The 24,482-nt window shown below is 37.4% G+C and overlaps 1 protein-coding gene across 8 annotated transcripts in view; it reads left to right on the forward strand.

The window, feature by feature from the left end:
- Positions 1 to 24,482, forward strand: part of SNCA (synuclein alpha) — a 232,234-nt gene that overhangs the window by 97,646 nt on the left and 110,106 nt on the right. For 3 of the 8 annotated variants that reach the window (XM_045506657.2, XM_074343953.1, XM_045506655.2), the window contains 2 exons: positions 4,000 to 4,075; positions 20,502 to 20,647. In XM_045506657.2, coding sequence (XP_045362613.1) covers positions 20,527 to 20,647 — 121 coding nt within the window. In that variant the 5' untranslated portion in view covers positions 4,000 to 4,075; positions 20,502 to 20,526. The other 5 variants (XM_010969963.3, XM_010969961.3, XM_010969960.3 and 2 more) reach the window with 5 other exon arrangements.

Below are 24,482 nucleotides of genomic sequence, written 5' to 3' on the forward strand. Positions count from 1 at the left end.
AGAGAAAGGGGAGTCTCTAAAGGAGACTAAGAAGCAATACAGAGGTAGGAAAAAAAATCAGAAAAGAACCGTGTTGTAGAAACTTAGGGCTGGAGGATTTCAGAGTATAGAGGCTTATCAACAGTCACAAATGTTATAGCCCACTCTAGAAACTGGAAGGATTGCAAAGAAGAAGAAGTTTATTCAGATTTACATACCTGAGTTCAATAATACCTTAGACAAAACCTTGGCATAAGGTGTAAATGTTTATTCAGTTACATCCCACATTTATTATAGTTGGTTCTTCTAGTTTTGGGGTTCTGGTGAGGAACTATGAACCCTGATCTGAATGGTCCAAGCTCTGCCTCAAGGACTCTTGGCTCCAAAGGGCAAGGCAAACATGTCAACCAAGGTAGCCCCTTGATAGAGCAACCACACCTTGGTTGGATATAAATGTGAAGCTTTTACAAGGCCCCAGGCTCAATCCCCAGTACATCCATTAAGTAAATAAATAAACCTAATTACCTACCCCACCTCACCCAAAAAAAAACCCCACAACAAAACAAAAAAATAATTTAAAAAATTAAGTTAAAAAAAAGTAAAGCTTTTACAATGTTCTTTATTGCCTTTAACCGTACTATGTTCACTTTCTTTTTCTGAACTTTAAAGTAATTTGGGTAGAAATGGTAACTTTATGACACATTTCAATGATTAAATTTAGCCCAAGAGATATTAAAGCTTCAGTAGCATAACCAATTCAAACTTCCTCTTCCCCACCATTAGGCCACACCTGTAGCTCCAAAGACCTGTAGAGAGAAGAGGGAGTTGGTGTCTCCAGAGACACTCCCACCCCACCCCCGACTCTGGAGTAGGCAGAGGTGAATTTAGGCACTGATTACCTGTATGTGGTGTGAGCACACTGGCCCACTTGCTTGCTTCTGACTCTATCGGTTAGTGGTCGTCTTTGCTGATACGTGGCTCTCTGTGCGGTGTTTGTGGGCAGTATCACTTTCTCCTGGCCTCGTGTTCCTTATGGAGAAGTGTCATCTCTCACCAGAGGTTTGCACATTGTAGCCCTACTCCAGGTGCCTCACTGGGGACTGTCTGAAGTGCCCTACAGCTTCCTCTTGCAGCCTCTGTGCTCCTTCACTGGAGGTGCAGGAGGTGCTGGAGCGGTACCTCACAGGCCCTGGGGCTGCAGGGACCTGCAGAGGAGAGAGGCTCATCCAGGTCCCCTCAGGCACATACCATCACTGTCCCTTCAGGGACTTCCGGTGACATGTGCTTTCCACAAGTAGAAATCTCTGAATAAGAAGCTGGCCCCAGTCATTATGTCTCTATCCCCCTTCTAACTCAAAAGGATCCATGTCAAAACTCAATTTTGTTGACCACGCCAGGCATATTTGTAGGTCCTTCAGCTCAGCAACCATCCAACTAGGGCAATAGACTCAGTTTCTGGTTCTGGGCATCTTTGTGAGTGATTTTCTTGGATGAAGCTCCAATTTAACTATCCAGATCTCTCCTTGTCTCAATGGTATAGAATTAAAAGAAGTAGTTTTGTCTTGAAGTGAATTCTTGAAAAAAATGTCTGACCTCAATTGTTGGTGAATCTCTTTAGAAGGTGAATGCTTACACTGTTCATTCCTCAGTTTGGGGTCTTTGACAAAATTCTGGGAATAAGGGAAAGTCACACTCAACAACTTGTTAAATAACTATCAAATGCCATGTTCTATATGATTTTGTATGAAAGTATAAGCAGACACAATCTGCACAGGATAATACTGAGGAGGGGGTGATTAACAATAGAGAAAACAAGAGGAAAGAAGTTGTGCAAATCAGAAGAAGCTTCCCAACAGAAGTCAAGCCTGAGTTGGGTTTTCAAGACTGAATAGGAATCCTTTAAGAAGATTGTGGTGTTTATGCTAAAAATATCTTTTTAATAATCCATTCTGACTACCCTATGTAAAATGGAACTTAGGTATGCAGGCTAATACTGTATAGCTTAATTCTGGGAAGCATAAGCAGGTCTATGAATTTGGAAAAGTCACTGGGCAGCTGTTCTCACTCACACATTCCCTCTCTGGGGCCACATGATTTTACTTTGATTCCTCACTTCTCTCTCTGTAAGTTGGCTCTTTGCTTACTCAGTCTGCTTGGCCAGGGCTAATCATGGCTACCTCAACAGAAAATTTAGACCGACTTTCCAGTTCAGTTCCCCAAAGACAAATGACTAGCCAGTTCTCTCTCTAAAAATCCCTGAAGAAAAATGCTGAGTACCTGAACAGGTGTCATGGATCCACTCCTAATCCAATTACATAAGGCCAGGGTGTGACTAGAAAGGGGCAGAAAGTGGTTTGTGGGAGGAGGCTGTGGACAAACAGTCACTGCTTTGAGGTGTGAATGGAAAGGAAATGGTCGGGCATCTTTCACAGGAGGAGAAAACAAACTTCAGACTAATGAAGAATTTGGGCTTAGGTGTAGGTTCAAGGAAATTCATTGCATGTTCTGGGAACTCCAAGTTACTGTCTTTTTAATGGTTGCAGCATAATTTGTAAGGATGGTGGACATGGCAGTAGTTGCGGTAAGAAAGGCATGAGGTTATGCTCTAAAAGTCTCATTTTGAAGTTATGCTTGATTTTATTTATGATGAGGACTGAATCTATGAATAGGCAAAATAAGAAACTATCTACACAGTATAATTTAAGAGTGGGCATTAATGGTGGCAGTTAGACAGGGTTTAATTGCTATAGAAAACTTAGGGGACCCAAAATGATAATGTTCACAAATTTGTGTTTTATTTCAGGGAAGTGACACAATATAGTAACTATATTAAAATTAGTAAATCATCCAGAGCGAAAGACTGTCTCCCAACAAGGGGTCCAGAGAGGTTAGGTGTTGGCTCCTCTCCCCTGAAGCAGTGAGCATAAACAGTGAGCATGAGAGTCACTAAACCTCACAAATTTTTTTATAGACACTTTGTTCCATAATGGCAAATTCCAGCAGCCCTGGAATTGGCCTTAATTGTTGAACTAGAGTGAGAGATGTATCTGCACGTCTCTGACACCTGGTGAACAGCATTGCTCTGTAACCACAAGTCTGAGGTAAATTTCGGGGGAGGAGAACTGGAGGGGATTATATAAACTTGTCGGTACTGTTTGTCAATACCTGTGAGCTCAATGATTTCCACCTAGCTTCAGTGAGTTCCCTGGAGAGTTATGTCATTAGGGATGGTTACAGAACACAAATATACCTACATGAACAGCAGAGTCTAAGAAATTTGACTTGGACTCCATTCACATTCCCTGGTTCAGAGGAGTTCTGTGCATGGATAGATTGCTCCTAATGCAAGAGAGGAAGCAGATAGCCCTTCGGCAGGGAGGATAGTAGGAACCCACTCTTGACCTCTCTGGTCCCCTTACTGGAAGACAGTCTTTGGCTCTGATGAATATACTTTCTTTAATGTTGTTGCTATATTGTATTGCTTTGCTGAAATGAAACAGAAATTTGTAAACATTATCATTTTAGGTCCTGCAAGAATTTTCTGACAGCTACAGTTGGTAATAATATTTATTGAATTTAACCGGAGTGGCCACAGTTTAGCTATTCCAACCATGTGCTTATGTTACCTAAAGCACCACAAAGCTTTCCAGTAGCGTGCACATTTTGAAGGTTGGTTGATGAATGGGTCTGGACTGCTCCTAATCCTAAGAGCATAATCTACTGTATGGTCAGTGTCAATTGGATGTGGGGCTCCGGGAAGAAGGTATTTCTAGATAAGAGAAGAAATACTTCCTTAACCTGGTGGTGACACCATCACAAAAGGTCTTGAGCCAGTAGTCTTATATAGAGTTATTACTTTGAGGGAAAAATATCCTTCTTTAACCACTTGAAATGTTATTCTTCTTTCTGGTGATCATTTCATGTTTACTGAGAAAGTTGTTGGAAGTGGCCATTTGTCATTTTGAACACTTAAGACCTAGCTTTAAATCTAGCATTATTAATTCAATATTTTCACTTCAGGTTCCTCTGAATTCAGCCTCCTCCCTGGATAGAAGCTGTCTGGCACTTTGTCCTGTGGGAGTCATTCATATCTGAGGTAAACACTGAGTGTTAATGCATATCAAATCTCCTCTTGCCACTTTGAGATTTTTAACACCTGCTAGCTCTGAAAGTTAAGATGTTAAATCAGGTGAAAAACATTGCAATATTTTTAAAATTGAAATCTCAAAGAATTGAAGACACAGTTCAAGAATTTTTAAAGTCTGAGTGTTTTGTCAACAAATATTGAAAAGTAATTTGTTCTTTTAAAGAACAACAACAAATGTGTGAGACAACTGAAGAATTCAGGCAATGGCTCTATTTAATTACTAAAATGAGTTCAAAGAAACATAAGACCTATGCATTAATATATTTGACTGTTTCTGAAAAGGGTGTGAGTTAAAACTTTTCTCAACAATTGCTACTAAACAGAATGCTTGTTCAGAGACAAATGAGAATTTAATTCGGTATTCTTGATGATAATCATATACTTTAATTTAGACTGTGTGCCAATTAAAAATCAGAGGGATCTACTGTGAGACTGGCCATTTTGGAAACTAACATAGGTGAGGAAATTATGACAGTTGTTATGAATTCCTACTGATCACTAACCTGGCCATAAATACAGGTACTTATATACAAGCATGTGTATTTCTATGTTGACATAGACATACAGATATATATTTAAAAGTGATGTGTTACATGATTTAAAAAACATAACCATGCATCAGTAGGAAAACAACTTTTGAACTTTTCACAGATTTTAAACACAAACATTTGAGAAATGAATGAAGAGGAGAAGCAAGACAGGGAAAAGGGAGGAAGGAGAGGAGGGAGATAGGAAATTGCCCCGGGATAAACAGTGTGAGCACCAACTGCATTTGGAAAATGTTATGTAATAGAGAAGGGACTCATGTTGGCTGCTAGAGGTTTGAATGATTCTTTCATGTGATGACTGTATTAAGTACCAACTAGGCTAGAAACGCGTTAGCAAAAAAAGCACCAGGATTGGAGGCAGGAGAGCAAGTTCAAATCTGGGGCTGATACTTAAAGCTCCGTAAGAACTCCATTTCCTTATGTTCCAAGTAAACGAAAGAAAGTAACTGATGATTCATACCTCAAAAGGTAATATGAGGATTAAATGCTATAATGTAGCAAAGAGAATATTGCCTTCTGTAAGTTAGTGTTCAAGAACTATTATCCCTTCTCTTTTTCCCTGTGGAAAACAGAGATAGGTTCTTAATCTATACATTTTTTTGTTTGTTTTACACATAGGCAGGGAGAGGCAAGACACTATCTTGAGTTTTTTTAATCTGTGATTTACAGAAAATACTTCCAGTTAAATTATCCTTGTCATTTAACTGTGCTGTATTAGATAAAAAGAGCCTTCCACTGTGGAATTCTAAAAGAATAACACTTTTTTTGCTCATATCCTCTTAATTCAAATTTTTAAATCAGTCACTGAGGCAGAAACTAAAATTTACTTTTTGTTTAATGTTTAAAGCTAACATTGAAAAAATACTAAAATAATATTGTGCATTTGACTAATTAATATGTTTAATAGTAATGATTTTAGGTATTAAATAAGACCAATAACCTAAAAGCTTTGTTTATTCAGTCTGTTTTGTTGTTGTTGTTGTTGTTGTTCTCAAGATAAACGTTTTGTAAACTATCCTGTCATTTTACTTTCATTAGTTCAGAATAGTCTTAACTTTGTTTTACCTAAATCACTCAGCACATCAATGAAGTTTGAGTCAGGAAAACAGGAACAGGAGTAGGTTTTTCAACAGAGGAAATTTAAAATAAGAATTAGTTCAATTGTATTGAAGGACTGAAAAAGGAAATAATGGGGTAACACAAAGATTAATAAGGGCAAGAAGGAGGTATCACCCTTTAGATTAGGGCAACGAAGGGCAAAGGTTGGGGTTGTCAGAACCTAAAGTCTTGAAGCAGGATGCTTGCAGAGTTGGCATTCACACCCTGGGGAGAGGGTGCCACCAGGCTGATGCTGGCATCACAGGAGCTCAGAGCTGCAACTGGACCCATGAGGAAATCAAATCCAGGAGGAGGGAGCATTGCCTGGATGGCTGGTGCTGGTAACTCTGAAGCCCAGGAGTCCCACATTGTGGAGCTTTAGACATCTGAGCAGAGTGTGCTGCCCTTCTCATCCTGGAAACCCTGAGAAGAGCAACGAGATTGTTTCTGGAAGTAAAGAAAGAAGCTAGAGATTAGAACCGATGGCTGCTGCTGGGTTGAAGGTAGATGGCTAGAGGGTGGTGACACTAACAACGGCTGTCAAAGATGGATCACATCCCTTCTCCCCTGCTTCCTCTATGCCTCTAGGATCTTCATTTTGCAGAATCTAAACAGAAAATCCACTGGTTAGGGAGCATGATTTGTGGAGTACCAAAGAGAAAAGAAAGGAAAAATAGATTTAGACATAACAGCAATAATTTTGTAACAGGCAGAATGACATTTCATAAGTTTAGCAAAATCTTCTCATTATCAGTTTTGTCCAGCAAATTCAGTTATCTATGGATTTAATGTGTGCCTATTTGTAATACTCCATCAACAAAGAACTGAGTATATGGTGTCCATGGAAAACAAATTAATATCTTAGTATAATTTTCAATTCAATATTAAATACCTTGATTTAAATACAATCAGAGAACTGTTGAATTATCATCATCTGTTCAATGGATTACCCACATATGAAGATCTAGTGGTATTTGGCATGAATTCTGGTAAATTATTACTTTTTATCAAACTTCAAATATTTATTAATAAAATATACTTTGTTTTAGGACTCTGTAAAATGGTAAGTGTTTGATTACTATAAATTATTATAATTAATAAATTATTATTATTATTATTATTATCTGCTGCATAAATACCCTCCTATGGTATAAGTTTATGCGGCAGAATCCTGTATCTTGAGTCTGCCCAGTGTTGAAATCAAGCTCCTCTATTTACTGTGTCCAACGATGGAAAATGTGACAGTGATTTGCTCAGGCACATAAATGTTTGATTTTAGTGTGTAAAGAGACTAGCGCTTCATGTTGCAAAAAATTGTTCCTGCTTCTGTAATCATCTCTGTTCCTGGTGCTTCTTTTCAGCCTATGACACGGCATTTATTTTAAAGTTTCACTTGAATTACAGTTTTGTCACCGAGTACACGCAGAAAAACACAAAGCACATTATACTGCAGCTGGAAAGATAGGAAAGTTGAGGACTATAGTACAAAACTAACACAGTAATCAGAGAAGTCTAATTTTTCCCAAAGGATCTATGAATCTACACCCTACTGGATGGAAGCTTTCACATTTTCATTTTCTTTTCAGAGTTTCCAATAACTCTGTCTTTGAAAAGTGTTTTTGCCAGGATTGATAGCTGCAGAACTGAGTCTGGGAAATAAGTAATCCAGCATCCAGGTGAAAAGAATGGAGAAAGATGAGTGAGTTCTTTAAAGTTGTTCTTTCCTATTTTCATAAGTTTCTTCACCCTACATAAATAAATAATTTTACCGTCTGGATAAATTTGTTTTATTAACAAGAGAACAGGAATAATAAAATCAGTAAAGTAGAAAACTGGATTAAAAAAAAGAATTAAAATGGCTGAATCAAACTTATTCTAGTGAAAATATCAAACAGCCAAACTAGATGCTGCAATAATTTTTTATTGAAGTATAGTTGATTTACAATATTATGTTAACTTCAAGTGTACAGCATAGTGATTCAGTATCTTTACAGATTATACTTCACTAAAAGTTATTACAAGATAATTGCTGAAATTTCTTATGTTACATAATGTATCTTTGTTGTTTATCTATTATATACATAGTGGTTTGTATCTCTTAATCCCATACACCTAATTTGCCTCTCCCCTCTGCCCTCTCCCCACTGGTAACCACTAGTTTGCTTTTTATATCTGTAAGTCTGTTTCTGTTTTGCATATATGTTCATTTGTATTATTGTTTCAGATTCCACATGTAAGTGGTATCATATAGTATTTGTCTTTCTCTGACATATTTTGCTAAGTATAATATTCTCTAGGTCCACCCACATTGCTGCAAATGGCAGAATTTTATTCTTTTTATAGCTGGGTAATATTTCATTGTATAGATCTACCACATCTTTATCCATTCATCTGTTGATGAGCACTTGGGTTGTTTTCATATCTTGACTATTATAAATAGCACTGCTATAAACATTGGGGTGTATGTATCTGTTAGTATTGGTATGTTTTTTTCTGGGTATGTAACCAGGAGTGGAATCACTGGATTATATAATAGTCGTACTTTTATTTTGGGGGAACTTCCACACTGTTTTCCGTAGTGGTGTGCCAATTTACATTCCCACCCACGGTGCACAAGGGCCCTATTTTCTCCACATCCTCACCAATATTTGTTATTTGTAGAGTTTGATGATAGCCATTCTGACATGTGTGAGGTGATAACTCGTTTTGATTTACATTTCTCTACTAATTTTTTCAATAATGTTTGAATCACAATCAAAATAATGTCTAAATCTCTTCACAAATGCAGCAGTCTGCCTTTAGAAAGCTTTTGGAGCAAATTGCCAGCTTCTCAAGATAAATACTGTCAAGATCAAGCAGGGCCCTAGTCCCCACAGGATTCCTTTGGGTAGGTACACAGTTTCCTACAAGAGGAAACAGTGGGATCCATGCAGAGACTGAATCCTGTAGACTAGAGAGAAGAGGTAAAAAAAGTGCTTGAGAACCCCCTGGGTGCTTTCTCTGGACACATGCCAGGCACCAAAGATGTTATAAAGTGGGCGGCCCTCAATTATTCAATAAATAACCATTGATTTGAACTGAATATTTAGTAACACAAAGGTCCACAATCAGAATTTCAAAGCCCAGCAAAATACATTTAAAAGACTAATCCCTTAAAATATAAATGATTCCCTCTATCTTCTGTGCCCTATGTTAGCAGTTAACATGCATACCTTCTACTGAATTGCCTGGGCAGTGTGGAATGGAAAGCCCTATAGGTTAGGAAGTTTAAGAGTTAATGGATGCTTTTGATCTTCCAGCTGGTTCTAGTAAGGGTAGTGAAATCAAACAACACAGTTCTTTAGAACCTGATTGTAATTCAGCTATTCAAATTCTCAGGCCTCAACTTTGTTTATTACACCAGTGACTTTTAGATTAACCTCCCCAGTCCATGTTTTTAACGAATGACAGCTGAAATGATACAAGTCATATGATATTGGATAGGCTGATTTTAGAGCCTTAAATTCAAGCTTCCAAACTTTATCTTTGTGGCACATGTTTATTTTAAAATATTCATAGTGCCAGCTTTTGTTCTCTGCCCCCAGATTTTGTTCTCCTCCCTCTGTACAAAACAAGCACTTACGAAGGAGGAGAGGGACTGATGCTAATTGTCTGTATTTTATTCCCTGACATATTTAACTAAGAGAGAGTAGACAAATGGATTAGTGTATATGGTAAAAACCTGGCTTCCCGTCATCTACTAGGTTGATACTAGTTCTACAAACTTCAGATTCCCTGGGGAAAGTATGATGCTGAGGCTCATTGTGTAGCTACATAGTTTTACTGGAAAATAGAACTGGCACCCTGATGTATTAGTCAGCTAGGGCTACCATGACAAAGTACCACAGACGGTGGGGCTGAAATAACAGAAATGTATTTCTCATTATTCTGGGGCTGGAGGTCTGAGATCCATGTGTTAGAGGGTTAGTTCCCAGTAGGGTCTCCATCTTTGGCTTGTGGATGGCTGTCTTCCTCCAGTGTCCTCACAGCATCTTCCCTGTGTGTGTGTGTGTGTCTGTATCCTAATCTCCTCTTCTAATAAGATCACCAGTTACATTGGATCAGTCCTACCCCAATGACCTCATTTAAACTTGATTACCTCTTTAAAGATGCTCACTCCAAATACAGCCATATTCTCAAGTGCTGGAGGTTCGGACTTCAACATATGAATCTGAGAGGGACATAATTCAGCCCAGAACACTTGGGATGTTAACTCGACTAGCTAATAGTGCCTTGGTAAATGAATTTCTACTGCTTCAATCAACACCAATATTTTAGAAAGAAAAAGTCATGAGAAATCCAAAGATAAAACTGAAAGAGAGAAAGAATAAGGTAGAAGAGGGAAGGACAAAATTCTGACTAAATGACAGGCTCCCTAATTACGGGACACTTCTATACTCTATCCTCTGTGCATTCAGAGAAATTTCTGTATTGCTCCTTACCTTCAGTAAGGGTCTCAACGTGTCCAATCAGAATACACAATTCACATATGGGAAATTTCCTCCTGATGCCTTCTCTAAATCTGTAAAAAAAGTGAATTTGCATATTTGGCAAGTGTGCAGAAGCTCAACACCATTCCAACAATGACAGAATAATTCGAAAGGATTTTAAATGAGACTTGTCATATTATTACTGTCTCTAATTAGCACTCTAAAAGGTATAACATTCTTTCTGTGCAATTAAGCTCTACTCAGAAAGGTGTTAAATTCATTTTTTTTCTTGGGAAAAGAAAGATGTGGAAGCAATCTTAAGAAGTAGGATTATAGGGATCATGAGGGGGTAAGTCATCCAGGCCAAAACCCTGGTGCTTTCCTAGAGAAAAATACCGTGTAAAAATATTCCATGGATGTTGCCAGCTAGTTATTACAAGCAAGAATTGATAGAACACATGTGCTGCAATATTCTTTTGTTTGGGTAGGAATTAAAGAGCATCCTTCTCTCTCTGAGAGGGACAAGTGACTCTGTCTAGACGATTCTTCTTGGAGAGCAGTCTTTGAGATGCTGACCTTCTCTATGATGGGGAGAAGCCCTTGCCTGGTTTCACTGCTGCTCTGCTCTGTCTCTCTGCTAGGTCGTTTGTAGACCCTCATAATACAAGATGCCTGTGAGCCTCTGCTCATGTTCAGATAAGTCTCTGTGTACCACTGCAAGATGCATCCCTAGCTTTGTAACAAAATCGGGAACCTCGCCACTTGCGACATTCTCAGTCAAGTTTCTAAACTTGCCAAAGAAAAAAGTGTATTTTAAATACATGCATGCTAAACAAATCTTACTTATATACACATATGTGATCATTAACTAAATATTCTATATATACAAACAACATTGAAAGCACTTCGATTATTTCAATTGAGGACACCCAAGATGCAGCTGGTGGTACTGATGCACTCTGATAGCTCTTGAAGGAAGCTATTCTCACAGAGCTGCCGTTAATGATGATAGGGAAGGGAATTGTTTCAGATAGATTTTTTTAATGCTTTTAAATATTTTTATTTTTTAAACTTTATTTGTTTATTTATTTATTTATTTTTATTATTATTTTTTTAATGGAGGTACCAGGGATTGAACCCAGGACTATTTTTATTTCTGATTTAAATTTTGGCTCCTCTAATTTGTTTCAAATTTTAAAACTTTCTTAGATTTCTAGTTTAAAATATGATAGCAAACTCCATGGGTGTGTTGTGAATGGCTTACTTTACCTCCTTTAGCTTCACATCTTGATGCCAATCACTTCTTAAAGAGTTTTAATTTAATAGACAATAAAATTGAATGACTTGAAATAAATTATTTTGAGAAATTAGTAATAAATACAAGATATACTTGGGTCAATTCTTCTTTGCTTCTAGGAAGAATCTTTTTGATGCTTGACTTTTTTTTTTTTTTTTTTTTTTTTTTTTGGTGTGTTTTTGCCTAACTGGAAAAGTTTTTATAAATTCATTTTCTTTTCATAGTTAGTAGCTCTTCCATGTCCAGAAGTAAAATCCATCCTTTACTTCTGCAAACATTATTTTATATATACAGCATTTGTCTCAGGAAAAGAGCAGTAAAATGATTGATTAGGGCATCTGGTTGTTTTTCCCCTAAAACATGCTTTATGAGTTAAGTAGAATTGGCTCTTTCACCATCATACTAATAGTTTAGAATAATACCATCATAATAGTGATTTACGTACATTAACTCAATCCATTTTCACTGATTTATTAGGTAGGTATAGCTAACCCTTATCTCTTTAAGAGCAAAGAGCAAGTGGATAAGGCCAGCTGCAAGCACTGGGGGCTGCATTGTGAGCTGAGAATATGGAGACAACATGGCTCATCATTTACGAGTTGTGTCATGTGTCATATGAAGGGTAATTGACCTTAGATAAGTTCCTCATCAGAATTTTAATCTGGAAAATTGCATTGGTAAAAACTTTTTATGGAAAATGCAGGAGCATTCTTACAGCTAAATAAAACATCATTAAACATACATTTCATTGAGAATATAACTTCTTATTTTCTTAGGATATGTTTCTGGAAGTGAAATTGCTCAGCCAAAAAGCATGGGCATATTGAATGTTTTGATGCATATTTTTAAATGATCTTTTAGAAAAGCCAGTTTTTAATAGGGGAGTCAACAGTTCACCTCATGTTACTGGAATACTGATATTTTATTTGTTTTTTCTTTTTTCTTTTACGTATTTACTATAATGAGCATATACTATTCACGTAACAAAAAAATAAAGGAGAGTTATATTTATAGAATACTATTTCAGCCTATCTTGTCATGGCGATCCATTTGATTTTTAACATATCTTGAGAGTGTTTTTTTAATTATTTAAATGTTCCCTCCAGGTTAAGACCATAATCCAATACGATCAATAAGACTGAATTCTCAATTAGTTGATTGTTGTTATAGACACACACACAGATAAAGTAAGACATTAAACATAAGTCCCTTTATATAGAAAAGACTTAGCAAATAGCTTCAATATTATTTATTCTTTCTTTAGTGTACATAATATCTGCCTTATGCATGTGTGTGTGTATGTGTGTGTATTATATTCTTTTGCCTAGGTCTTAATGATCTTGTAAATGTATATTATTTCCTTACTTGAAAATCAGTTGCACACATTTGAGTCATATCAGTTAGATTTTTCACATAAATCAGTTTTTCCTTTTGGTAACTCCATTATGCGAAGATGTTTGAATGTTATTTTTTCTTTCCTACACATGTATTTGAGGACATATCTGAAACAACTAGTTAGATTTCCTGTAGAAATTGGAGATTTACCTGTTTAAACAGGTCTATTTATGCACTTTATATTTTGGAAATGTTAAATAAAAATACACAACTTTATTTTTTAACCATTTTCAAATGTTTAATAGCCAGTACTATAAAAAAAAATTCCTTCTTTGTGGTAATCTGATTACTTGGAGTGTCTCCTTATCCTGATCTAAAAACAAAAACAGAAATAAAAAACAACATTTAGTCCAATATTTTAAGGTGATACGTTAAGGGGAATTTAAATAGAAATAAACCCAGAAAAGAATCTATGATTTAAAGCACAATTGATCTTAACATGGGGAAGCTGATTTAAAATTAATGCATTCGTAATACTTAAAAATATATGAAAAATAATTAGACTGAATATACAGATAAGTTCTTGTCCTACTCTTGAGAATATAATAGAAAAAATTCAAATTATGTTTATAAAAAGTAAAAATAAAAATAATTTAAAAATAGACAATTGATTAAATACATAATAAAATATAATATTTTCAGGCAAAATGATGTTACAAATCCGTATTTATTTATATGGATATGTTTTGATGTTAATGTATTTACCAAGTAACCATTAAGAAATAATTTCTCATTTCCTTGTCTTAATCTCTTAATAATATACATTTCCAATTTTAGGTGTGATAACAAGATTTCAAAACATTAATGATGTGCTTTTTATATAGTGTTGAAGAAAATTTCTTAAATGCCATCTAATACTGTCAAATTATCTACAGAGGAAACTACATCAGACGCTTGAGTAATTATGATATTATAAGAAACATGCTCATTTTGCTAATTTGTTATGATCTCTCTGTTTACAAAGGCATTATAACTTCAGTTTAAAACATCACAGAAAAACATTATGAATTCCCCTGAAATGTTTTTTTCATCCACTTATTTTCTGCTTTTCTGCACACAAATGCTGTTGAAAAGTATGAGTAGATCTGTCACTGCCTTATCAGTCTGTCCAATCCTCACTCACCTGGAACATAGAGGCTGAGTTTATCTCTGAAATGGATATTCATCCTGAAGCCTTTCAGAGCCACTGTCACAATGAGTCCAGCTAACTCTGAACACCATTTGTTGTACCATTTTATTTTTCTCCCTTGGAAAATGAACATAATTCATACAGAGCTCTGCTACCACACCGTTAAAAAAAACCAGGTTCCAAGAATGTAAAACTATCAATGAAGACAGCAAATGTCAATTTTATTGCTCTTACTGTATTTCTTCAGGCTGCTGAGCAAATTGCTGTGAGTGATGTTGTTATTGTAATCCATACATTAAGGAGAGAGAAGAGATACTGGCAGCGTTTCAGTTAATGACCCCTATTAATGTCTCTTGACTCCCACACTCTCTTCTGCCCACAACTTCCATCCCTGGTTGAAAATTTTTTGCTTGTCATAGTTAGCCAAAGTTATTGATGGGGAGGCATCAGATATGTGTGCTGTGCATGGGAAAAGAGTTTGGGGAGGGTGGGGAATAATGTTAACTACTGCAATTAAAAAAAAAATAGTGTTTCCTAGGGCATCCTAAAACATGAGGGCTCGGAAGAGTAATGGCTACTTGCATTGAGAGATTCCACCATGATTGGCTCATTGCTAAGAAGCATATTATTTATTCCTTACAATAATCACACAAGTAAAATATCATCCTCATTTTACAGATAAGAAAATTGAGATTAGAGAGTTTGGATACTTGCTCTCAGTCCTGCTACCAAGTAGTAAGAACCTTGATAAGTCTCTGCTTTTAACTTGTACCCAGGACCTCTACTCTCAGAAGTCTACTATGCTCACCAGTGTTTGGTGTATTTCTTGAGCTCATAAATATGTTTTTCCTTCTAATACTAAGTTTATTTGAACTTTTAGATCCCAAATATTTAAATATCTTTCTATTTGGCTCTAAAGTCTTTAATCCTGGGTTTTTGTATATCTTCGTATTCTTAGCATCAAAAACCACAGGGATATTTAAAATGATATCAGTTGAATTCTACATATTTCACATGTAAAATTCTTGTAGTCACAATTTGTGACTCTACATTGCTGAGGATTCACTACTGTATTAATAAATATGATAAATTGTGCTGGAATGAATGTCTATTATTATTATTATTATTATTATTATTATTATTATTATTATTATTATTATTTTGCTGCCTGTGGTATTATAGAAACAACATGAAACTGTCCACAGGGTCAAATTGAATGATCTTCTTTGGACTCTGAAGTCCTCTTTATTGTTCTTCATATCTCTTTGGAGTAACCCTACTGCCCTGTTTCAAGCTCACCCCCTTTCCAAAATCATATACAATGCCTTCTCAGCTGTATGCCTTATGCTCTCCCTTCCATGCCCATTATGAAATTACAGGAGAGGTGAGTCTACCAAGATCTGGCTACCTCATGTTTTCATACATCTGCAGAAGATGAAAGGAAAGTGCAGACAGGGAATAAGAAATAATCAGCCCAAGAATCAACATTCCATTGCTCCTTGTGTTCACAACAAATACACACTATTATACAAAGATGGTAGAGATTATACTTTCCTCACATGGCACACCTAAAAAAATCAGTTGTTTTATGGGGAAGACAAAGAAAGTTTAGGTTAATCATGCCTTTCATAGGATGTTTATCTTTAGCTAAATGACTGTATTGAATGCTGATAAACCATCCTATTAAAAAGTGGCAAAATATTTATTTTTCATTTATCAAAGAGAAAATCAAATATGAATGTAGTCATTAACGAAACATGCACGTTAATAATGCCTCCCACTAGGCTATTCCTCCATGTTCCTTATGAGGTACAGGCCATTCAATGAGTTATTGGGTTTTTTTAGTTTAAAATTTAAAGTTATATTCAAACAGTTAAACATTTACTCAATGCTCTGCTGTCAACTGAATGATGAAAAAAAAAAGTTCTTAACTTCCGGTTCCCTTCTTTGTCCTGGAGTAGTTCTGCCTCCATGGGAATACTGAGCTGAGAGACTGTAGCTGGAACACAAGCAATGTCACTATTGCCATTCCCAGCAATTATAAGTTTATTGAATGCTTACTTTGTTCAAGGGACTTTGAAGGATGAAAACGAATAAAATATAGTCTTATAAATGAAACAAAATTACTTTACAATTTTCTTTTTTTTTTATGTGGGTGATGGGAAATCATCTTCCCCTACAGATAATTACCAATATAGAAATGGCAAAATTTCAGATGTGAATGCGATGTTTTGGGACATAAGTTCTCCTTGATTTCCATTGTCACATCGAAATTCAAAGGCCATATCTAACAGCACTGGGTCCCACTTTTTCCTCCTCCCCTCTCTCATGCCCATTCTCTAAATTTCCATAGAGTACTGCCAATTCAGAAGATAATTGTGCTTTTTGTAACAGTTCTTGCTGGATTTTCTCAGCTCTGTCACTTAAGAGCTAGGACACGTTTGCATTTTACCAGAATTCTTTGAGTGTCAGATTTCCTATCTATAAAAGGTACAAAATAAAACTTAACTTACCCTCTTGTTATGATTAAATGATACAGTACATTAGTCCTTTGCCAAGCATATAAAGCTGTGAAATCATGCTATTTTATAAGAAGCACAAAAATGTAACAACCACTCCAAAATAATTCTCTCCTTGGTCTGCCACAGGATCTAAAGTATCTGTCACTTCATTCACCCCTTTGACTTTTCCAGGAGGTCCCTGTTAAACTATAAATATGTCACACAATTGAATATTAAATATTTATATTAAATAGCTGTGATGGATTACAATGGAAAACATTTATCAAATGCAGTAATAAAAAGAAACAATCAAAAGCAATAAAAAGAAACAATACTGATTCATGCAACAGCATGAATGAATTTCACAAATATTAGGCTGAGTGAAAGAAGCCAGTTAGATACAAAAAAATAGTTCACACTGTACATGGTTTTCTTTTTATGAAATTCTAGAATATGAACAACTAAAAAGGACACAAGGGAACTTCCTGGGGTGATGAAAATGTTTTATTTCTTCAAAATTGTGAGGATTACACTAATGCATGTATTTTTCAAAACTGATTTAAAGGAACAGTTAAGATCTGAAGATATCACTCCATATAAATTTTACTTAAATTAAGAAAAAAAGCATATCTAAGCATTATTGTGTTTATTTTTAAATAGTTCTCACATTTTTATGGATGCATTCCTAAATATTTACAGATGCAAAGATATATGCAATTCTTGAGATTTAGTGAAAAAAAACTGAGGGGAGAGCATAGTGATTAAAAAAAAATGAGTGGATGAGAAAATAGATGAAACCTGATTGATGATGCATTGGAAAATGGTGCAATTGGGTGATACTCCATTGAGAGTTCTTTGTTTTCTCTATCTTTGTGTATGTTTGAACCTTTTCCATAATAAAAAGTTGAAAGGAGAGAAATCATCTTGGTTTATCTCCCTTTACAAGAGAAAACTGAACAGAAGGACATAACTTGTTCAAGCTCTCAAAGCCAGAAAGCAAACCAATTGCCATGTTTAACCCACTGTTTCTGATCCCAAGGAAACAAAAAAGGAGCATTTTGGAAAGGCTACTTTTAGAAAGGGTAGACGAATAGTGTGAGGAGTTGTTTAAGGAATATATATATACTTGCTTCTCGTCTCTTTTGGCTTCAAAATTGTTCTGTAGATATAAGTTGCTTTTTCCTCACATTTCAGAATGTGTATGCAAGGATCAGAAAAAGAATTTTTTTCTTACAAGAATAAACACAAAACAAAATACAGCAAAGATTTGTTTTTCCCTTCCAGTTCTAAAAGCATCCTCCCATTCCAGGCAAAGAAAGCACAGGCATTCTGTTAGGGGAGGAGCTTGGTTCTCCATTCTGGTGTGATCCAGGAACAGCTGTTTTCCCTCCAGCTCTGAAAGGTGAAACTGTATTAAGCAAAGCGGGAGGGTGGGGGTTGTCTTGAAGCCTGCGAGCTTGTTTGTGTGTCCGTGTGCAGGATGGGGTGGAGTGTCAGCGCTAAAGACAACGTAAATCAGAAGTCAGAAAGGTGAATGGTGTGTACATTTCCCTTTTCAGAAGGGGACGGAGGAGAAATTGCAAATGATAGTTCAGGAGAATAAATCGCGGTGGATTTGTCTCTTCTATCCAGGCACGTGATTCTGGAAAGTAAATTCCATTCTGAGAACGAAAAAGCTTACAGCCGCTTGGTTTCGACGGCTGGGGGATATTTATTTCTTGTTCCACTGATGTGAAAGTCAGCGTCTGGCAGCCGCTGATTGGTGGAAAAGAAAATGGTGATAGTGGGGTGGGAAGAGGATTTGACGAGCCTCCTCCTGCCTCCTCAACCTGTAACTCTTCTTTACTAGTCTCCTCTCCACCTGTGAGACCATTTCGGGCTCATCAGAGGTTAGGAGCAAACGCAAATCTGAAGGATATTTAAACAAAAGCATCCTTAACGTTGTGTTCTACGACCCTTAATCACATTTCAGCGTTCCGAGAGAAACGTGCTCTGTGAGCACACTTCCTAAGCCGCCTGGCTTCTTCAGCAGCTCCCCGACAGATTGGCTCTATCTTCGGTGGTCCCACTTCCCCAGGCTGGCTCTGACGTGGGGCTCCCCTTGAGGAACCAGAGGGAAAGGCGGAGACAGGGAAGGAGGGTGGATGGGAAAAGGGCGAGACGGCAGCCCAAGCATAACAGCTTTGAATCTCCAGAAGAGCCCCTGTGACCCTGAACTTGAGGTGAAGTGAAGAACATCCCACCTACCCGCCCCCGAGGACCAGGCGGGAGGCTGAAGCTGGAGGTACAGCCTTCCCCCACCCCCACCCCTATCCGAGGAGACGAGTGAAGTGCACGCGGCGGGGAAAGCAGCGAGCGCCGGGAGAGGGGCGGGGAGAGGCGCTGACAAATCAGCTGCGGGGGAGGTGAGCCGAGGAGAAGGAGGAAGAGGAGGAGGACCCGAGAGAGGGGGCGAGCGACCCAGCGCAGAGACGCGGGGTGAGGTGTGTGCTGGCTTTAGAACAGACCCTGGGACCGAGCCTTGCCTTTAGCATCCTTGGCGCTCTCTCCCCGCCTTCCCTTCTGACCTTCTGTCTTTTTCCCTCGGATCCTCTCGTGCGAGGGACGGGGAGTGGCAATTCGACTATAGGTTGGCTGGTTCGCCTCCGACGCCCCCCAGCCTCTCATCACCGGGCTGTGCAGACAGCCGCCGCCTCTGGGGACCATCCCTCTCTTAGTGCCGCCTCCACCCTTCCTGTGCGCTTTTTATCCTCCCTTTTCCCATTTAAATAATATTTGGGGACTGTTTTAAAAAAATTTTTTTAAGTAGGGGTGGGGGAGGAATCAGAGTTCCGAGGAGCCAAGGGATTCAGGTAAGGACCTGTGGATCTAAACGGCAGATTTGGAAATCCTGGAGAAAACCTGGTGGGAGAGGAGTCATTGCGGACACCTGGGAGGGGGCTGGTGCTGCAGTGAGGACCCACTGTAGTCAAGTTTTTCGAAGGTACTTATCCTTTTGGTGAGCTTAATAAAAGTAGATTGACCTGGCTTTCCACCTGCTTCCAGTACTCCCGTCTTCCCGTCTTCAAAAACTGAGAGATTAGGAATCTCTGATACGCTTTTCTTTGGAAACGCGAGGATGCTCAATCGAATATGAGTATTCAACTTTTATTTCTCTCTTTACTTAAATCCCCCAGTCCGCCCTCTCTGTTCTCTCTGTAAACAAGCTGTGTTTGGCAAATCATGGAAGCGCAGAGGGGACAAGTCAACAGGTGGTAAGGGGTTAACAGGTGAGGGCGCGGGGTGGTGGAGGCTCAGCGTACTGAGAACGCCCCCTCGAGTGACCGGCGAGCTTCTGAAGACTGCCCGCGAGTGTGAACTTGAGCCTGCCTGCCTGCCTGCCTGCTCCGGGTAGAGGGCGAGCGCTGGGTGAATGGTCGAGTGGGCACGCAGTTGGCCTGAGGTTCAGCCACACCCAGAGTGAGTTGTTCTCTTCCCTCCCCTCTCCATGGTCAACCTGTTAAACATCTTCTGGGATTTAAGAGTGTCCCTGACCCCATGCCTCCAGTTCCCTTTCTTTTCCTGTGATCTGTCTTCTAAACGCACTTCTAACTTATAGTCACGTTTTGGACCCCGGGAAGTTGAAAGGGGTCCATCTTTTCATGCAACTCCACTTGGGAAACGCAGTAAGAACAGCTCAGATGATTCATCCTAATCTATGTTTAGGCGGCTAGACTTTTACCAGCCAAGATGGATGGGAGATGCTAAAATTTTAACGCAAAATCTAAACAAAACAAAACAAAATGCTAGTTGATCCAGTGGTTGAAATGAAGGTACTCTTTTAAGAGTTTCACACTTTGGGAGATTCTGCTCACTTTCAGTGATTTTTTAACCTTGGGTAGTTATAATTTTGTTTTGCTTTATGGAAAAGTTATCAAAGTATGTTTTATGTTCTCCAGGGTGGTGTAAAGGAATTCATTAGCCATGGATGTGTTAATGAAAGGACTTTCAAAGGCCAAGGAGGGAGTCGTGGCTGCTGCTGAAAAAACCAAACAGGGTGTGGCAGAAGCAGCAGGAAAGACTAAAGAGGGTGTTCTCTATGTAGGTAGGTAAGCCCCAAGAGTCGTGTTGATTTTTATTTATGACTGATGGTTGGGATGATTGATGCTTTAAATGCTGGTGTTTCTCACTCAGTTTTGCATCTTCACTTGTCAAAAAGATGGACTGAATCAGAGGTATGTGTGGGTAGGTGAATGTATATGTTTGAACTAATAGTAAAAAGTGGGGCTAATCTTTTCTTTTGCCAGATTACTTAATTTTGCAATAATACTTAGGACTCTTTTTTAAAAGGAATATGCCTATGCAGAAGTAACTATCGTTCTGAGGACAGTTTTTGAAACTTAGTCTTTTAAAAAAATACTCAAGAATTTGTTAAGAATCAAAATCACTCATGGAATTTGATTTCTTTTATCATCATGATGAATATTTGCTAATTTGGGCGTATTCTAATTTTAAAATAAGACTTTGATACGGCCTTGAGATATGTAAAAAGAGACCTACTATGGCTCTGAAAAGGAAAAGACAAAAGGTCTTTGGTGTAGTTACTCCTTGTGACCACTTGGTAAGCTGGGGACAAAGTGCTCCAGAAAGTGCTTGAGGGTTGCTAATATCTCCGAGTCACTTTATAGATAATTTATTAAACAGCACACATAATAAATTGAAATTGATGCTTATCATTTCTACTTGTTTATAAATTCCCACGTTGGAGTATTCACACAGACCCTGACTTTCTTCTCCTTATCTTGAGCTGTGTTAGGTGGGGTGTTATCTTACAAACTCCTTCAAATTCTTTGGGGAAGAAATAGGCACAAATATAGACACACGCTCATCCATAGGGACACGCAGACACATATGCATACACTCACCCACTACCTTTTCTGTCTCTACTCTTTCTCTGAGCTCTTCCATATTCTCTGGTAGCAGCTATGGCAACAGTAGCCACAGGATGAGCAATAAAGTGGAGGATGAGCATACTGGGTGGCATACGACTCTGTGGGATGAGAAAAAGCTATGCTGTCACTCCAACATAGATGGCTGGAGAAAAGTGATGATTTGGAATGATTTTTCCTGAATGCTTCTCATTTGAAATTTTTATTTTTATTGTTCATAGACTCTTGGCTTGATCTTACCACAAATCTTTAGATGAATTATTCTGTATCTTAAAACATATTTTCAGAAAACCATTTAATTAAAAATCTTATAAGAGGAAAAAATTGATGGGTTAATTCCAAGGTTTTTTGCAAAGTGTGAATTGTATCTTTTTAGGTGGAATTTGGAATATTGAATCAATGACATGCAAATAATCAACATCTTTCTTTATATTTGTCCTCAGTTTTCTAAGTTGTGCAAGTGCATGCACAGAACTATTCTTCGATTTCAATTACTTTATAACTTAGTAACTTTAAAGATTTTTTAAAGGATGATAATATTTACTCTATTAGTTTATAATGAGTCCAGAAATGACTGAATATTAAATTAACATATTGTTCCTTTCCAGATAATAAACAGAATTATCATCTGGAAATACTTTTATTTTTATTGTCAACTATGAGTTTGTATCAGTTATGTTTGAAAGTTGGTAAAAAGTTGAACACAAATAACAGAATTCAGGATGAAAGGTGACCATGTGAAGACACGGTCATGTAGTTTAGGGGTTGGTAAGCTTTTCCTGAAAAGGGATAGATAGTAAATATTTTAGGCTGTGATATCTCTGTTTTAATTGTTCAATTCTGCTCTTGCAGTGTGAAAGCAGCCAGAGACAATAATTAGGGTGGCTTTGTTCCAATAAAATTTAACTTACCAAAACAGGTGGGGGAGTTTATTTGGCCCTTAGGCTATAGTTTGCTGACTCCTGATAAAGTAGGAAAAACAGACTTGATGTCAGACCAACCTAAATCCCAGTCCAGGCTGTATCACTTACTGCCTCTAGGATACTGGGGGAGTTACTTAACACATGTAAACATCACTTTCCTCATTTGTAAAAATATGATTTGGATAAATCCAAGTACCTTGCTGAGTTTTTGTGAGAATGTCATAATAAAGCAGAACACATGAGTAATAAAACATACTTTAACACTTTATTTTTTAATAACGTTTTGAGTTAACAGAGAAACTAAGAAGTACAGAAGTTCCCATGTACCCCTGGCCCCACACATGCATAGCCTCTCCCATCACCAACATCCTTCACCAGAGTGGTGCATTTGTTACAACTGTTGAACCTGCACTGACACATCATAGTCACCCACAGTCCAGGGTTCGCTCTTGGTGTAGTACATTCTGTGGGTTTGGACAAATGTATAATGCCATGTAGTCATCATTATAGTATCATATAGAGTATTTTCACTGTCCTAAAAATCCTCTGTGCTCTGCTTATTCATGGCCTTCCCCCAGCCCCTGGCAACCACTGATCATTTTTCTCTCCATAGTTTTGTGTTTTTCCAAAATGTCATATCATTGGAATTATATAGTATGTAGCCTGTTCAGACTGACTTCTTTCACTTAATAATATGCATTTAAGGTTCTTCCATATATTTTAATGGCTCATATTTTTATTGCAAGTAATATTCTACTGTCAGCTGATTTCTTTTTAGTGCCAAATAATATTCCATTGTCTCGATGTAACAGTTTGTTTATCCATTCACCTCCTGAAGGATATCTTGGTTGCTTCTCAGTGTTGGCAGTGATGAATAAAGCTGCTATAAACATCTGTGTACAGATTTTTTTGTGGACATAAGTTTTCAGCTCCTTTGGGTAAATATCAAGGAGCACAATTGCTGGGTCAAATGGTAAAAATACATTTACTTCTTTTAAGAAGCCATCAAACTGTCTTCTAAAGTTGCTGCACCATTTTGCGTTTCTCCCAGCAATCAATGAGAGTTCTCCTTGCTCTGCATCCTTGACCACATGTTCTGAATTTTGGCCTTTCTAATAGGTGTCTAGTGGCATTTCATTGTTATTTTAATTTGCATTTCCTTGATGATATAGAATGTGGAGTATCTTTTCAGATGCTTATCTGCTGTCTGTACATCATCTTTGGTGAGGCGTCTGTTAAGGTCTTTGGCCCATTTTGTAAGCAGGTTATTTGTTTTCTTATTGTTGATTTTAAGAATTCTTTGTCTATCTTGGATAATAATTCGTTTTCAGATGTATCTTTTGTAAATATTTCTTGTGTGTAGATTGTTTTCTCATTCTCTTGACATTGTCTTTCACAGGACTTTTTAATTTAAATGAATTCTGGCTTATTAATCATTTATTTCATAAAGCATGTCTTTGGTGTAACAGCTAAAAAGTTATTGCCATACCCAAGATTGTGTAGATTTTCTCTTATGTGATCTCCTAGGAGTTTTATAGTTTTGTACTTTTCATTTAGGGCTATGATTCATGTTGGGTTATTTACTTGTGAAGGGTGAAAGTTGGTGTATAAAGTTATTTTTTGCATGTAGATATCAAGTTGTTCCAAACCATTTGTTTATAAGACTATCTTTGCTTCATTTTATTGCCTTTTTTCCTTTGTCAAAAAGAAGTTGATTATATTTATGTGGGTGTATTACTGGGCTTCCTTGATCTACTTGTTTATCCTTTCACCAATATCGTACTGTCTTGATTATTGTAGCTTCGTAGTAAGTCTTGAAGTTTGAGAGTGTCAGTCCTCTAACTTTCTTCTTCATACTGTGTTGGCTATTTTGGGCCTTTTGCCCCTCCACATAAACATTAGAATCAGTTTGTCAATATCCACAAAACAACCTTTGGAGATTTTGATTGAGATTACATTGAACTATAAATCACATTGGGAAGAGCTGACATCTTGATACTGTTGAGTCTTCTATCCATGAACATGGAGTATCTCTCCATTAATATATTTCTTTGGTTTTGTTCATCAG

Source organism: Camelus bactrianus, chromosome 2, assembly GCF_048773025.1.
Source record: "Camelus bactrianus isolate YW-2024 breed Bactrian camel chromosome 2, ASM4877302v1, whole genome shotgun sequence".
NCBI lineage: Eukaryota > Metazoa > Chordata > Mammalia > Artiodactyla > Camelidae > Camelus > Camelus bactrianus.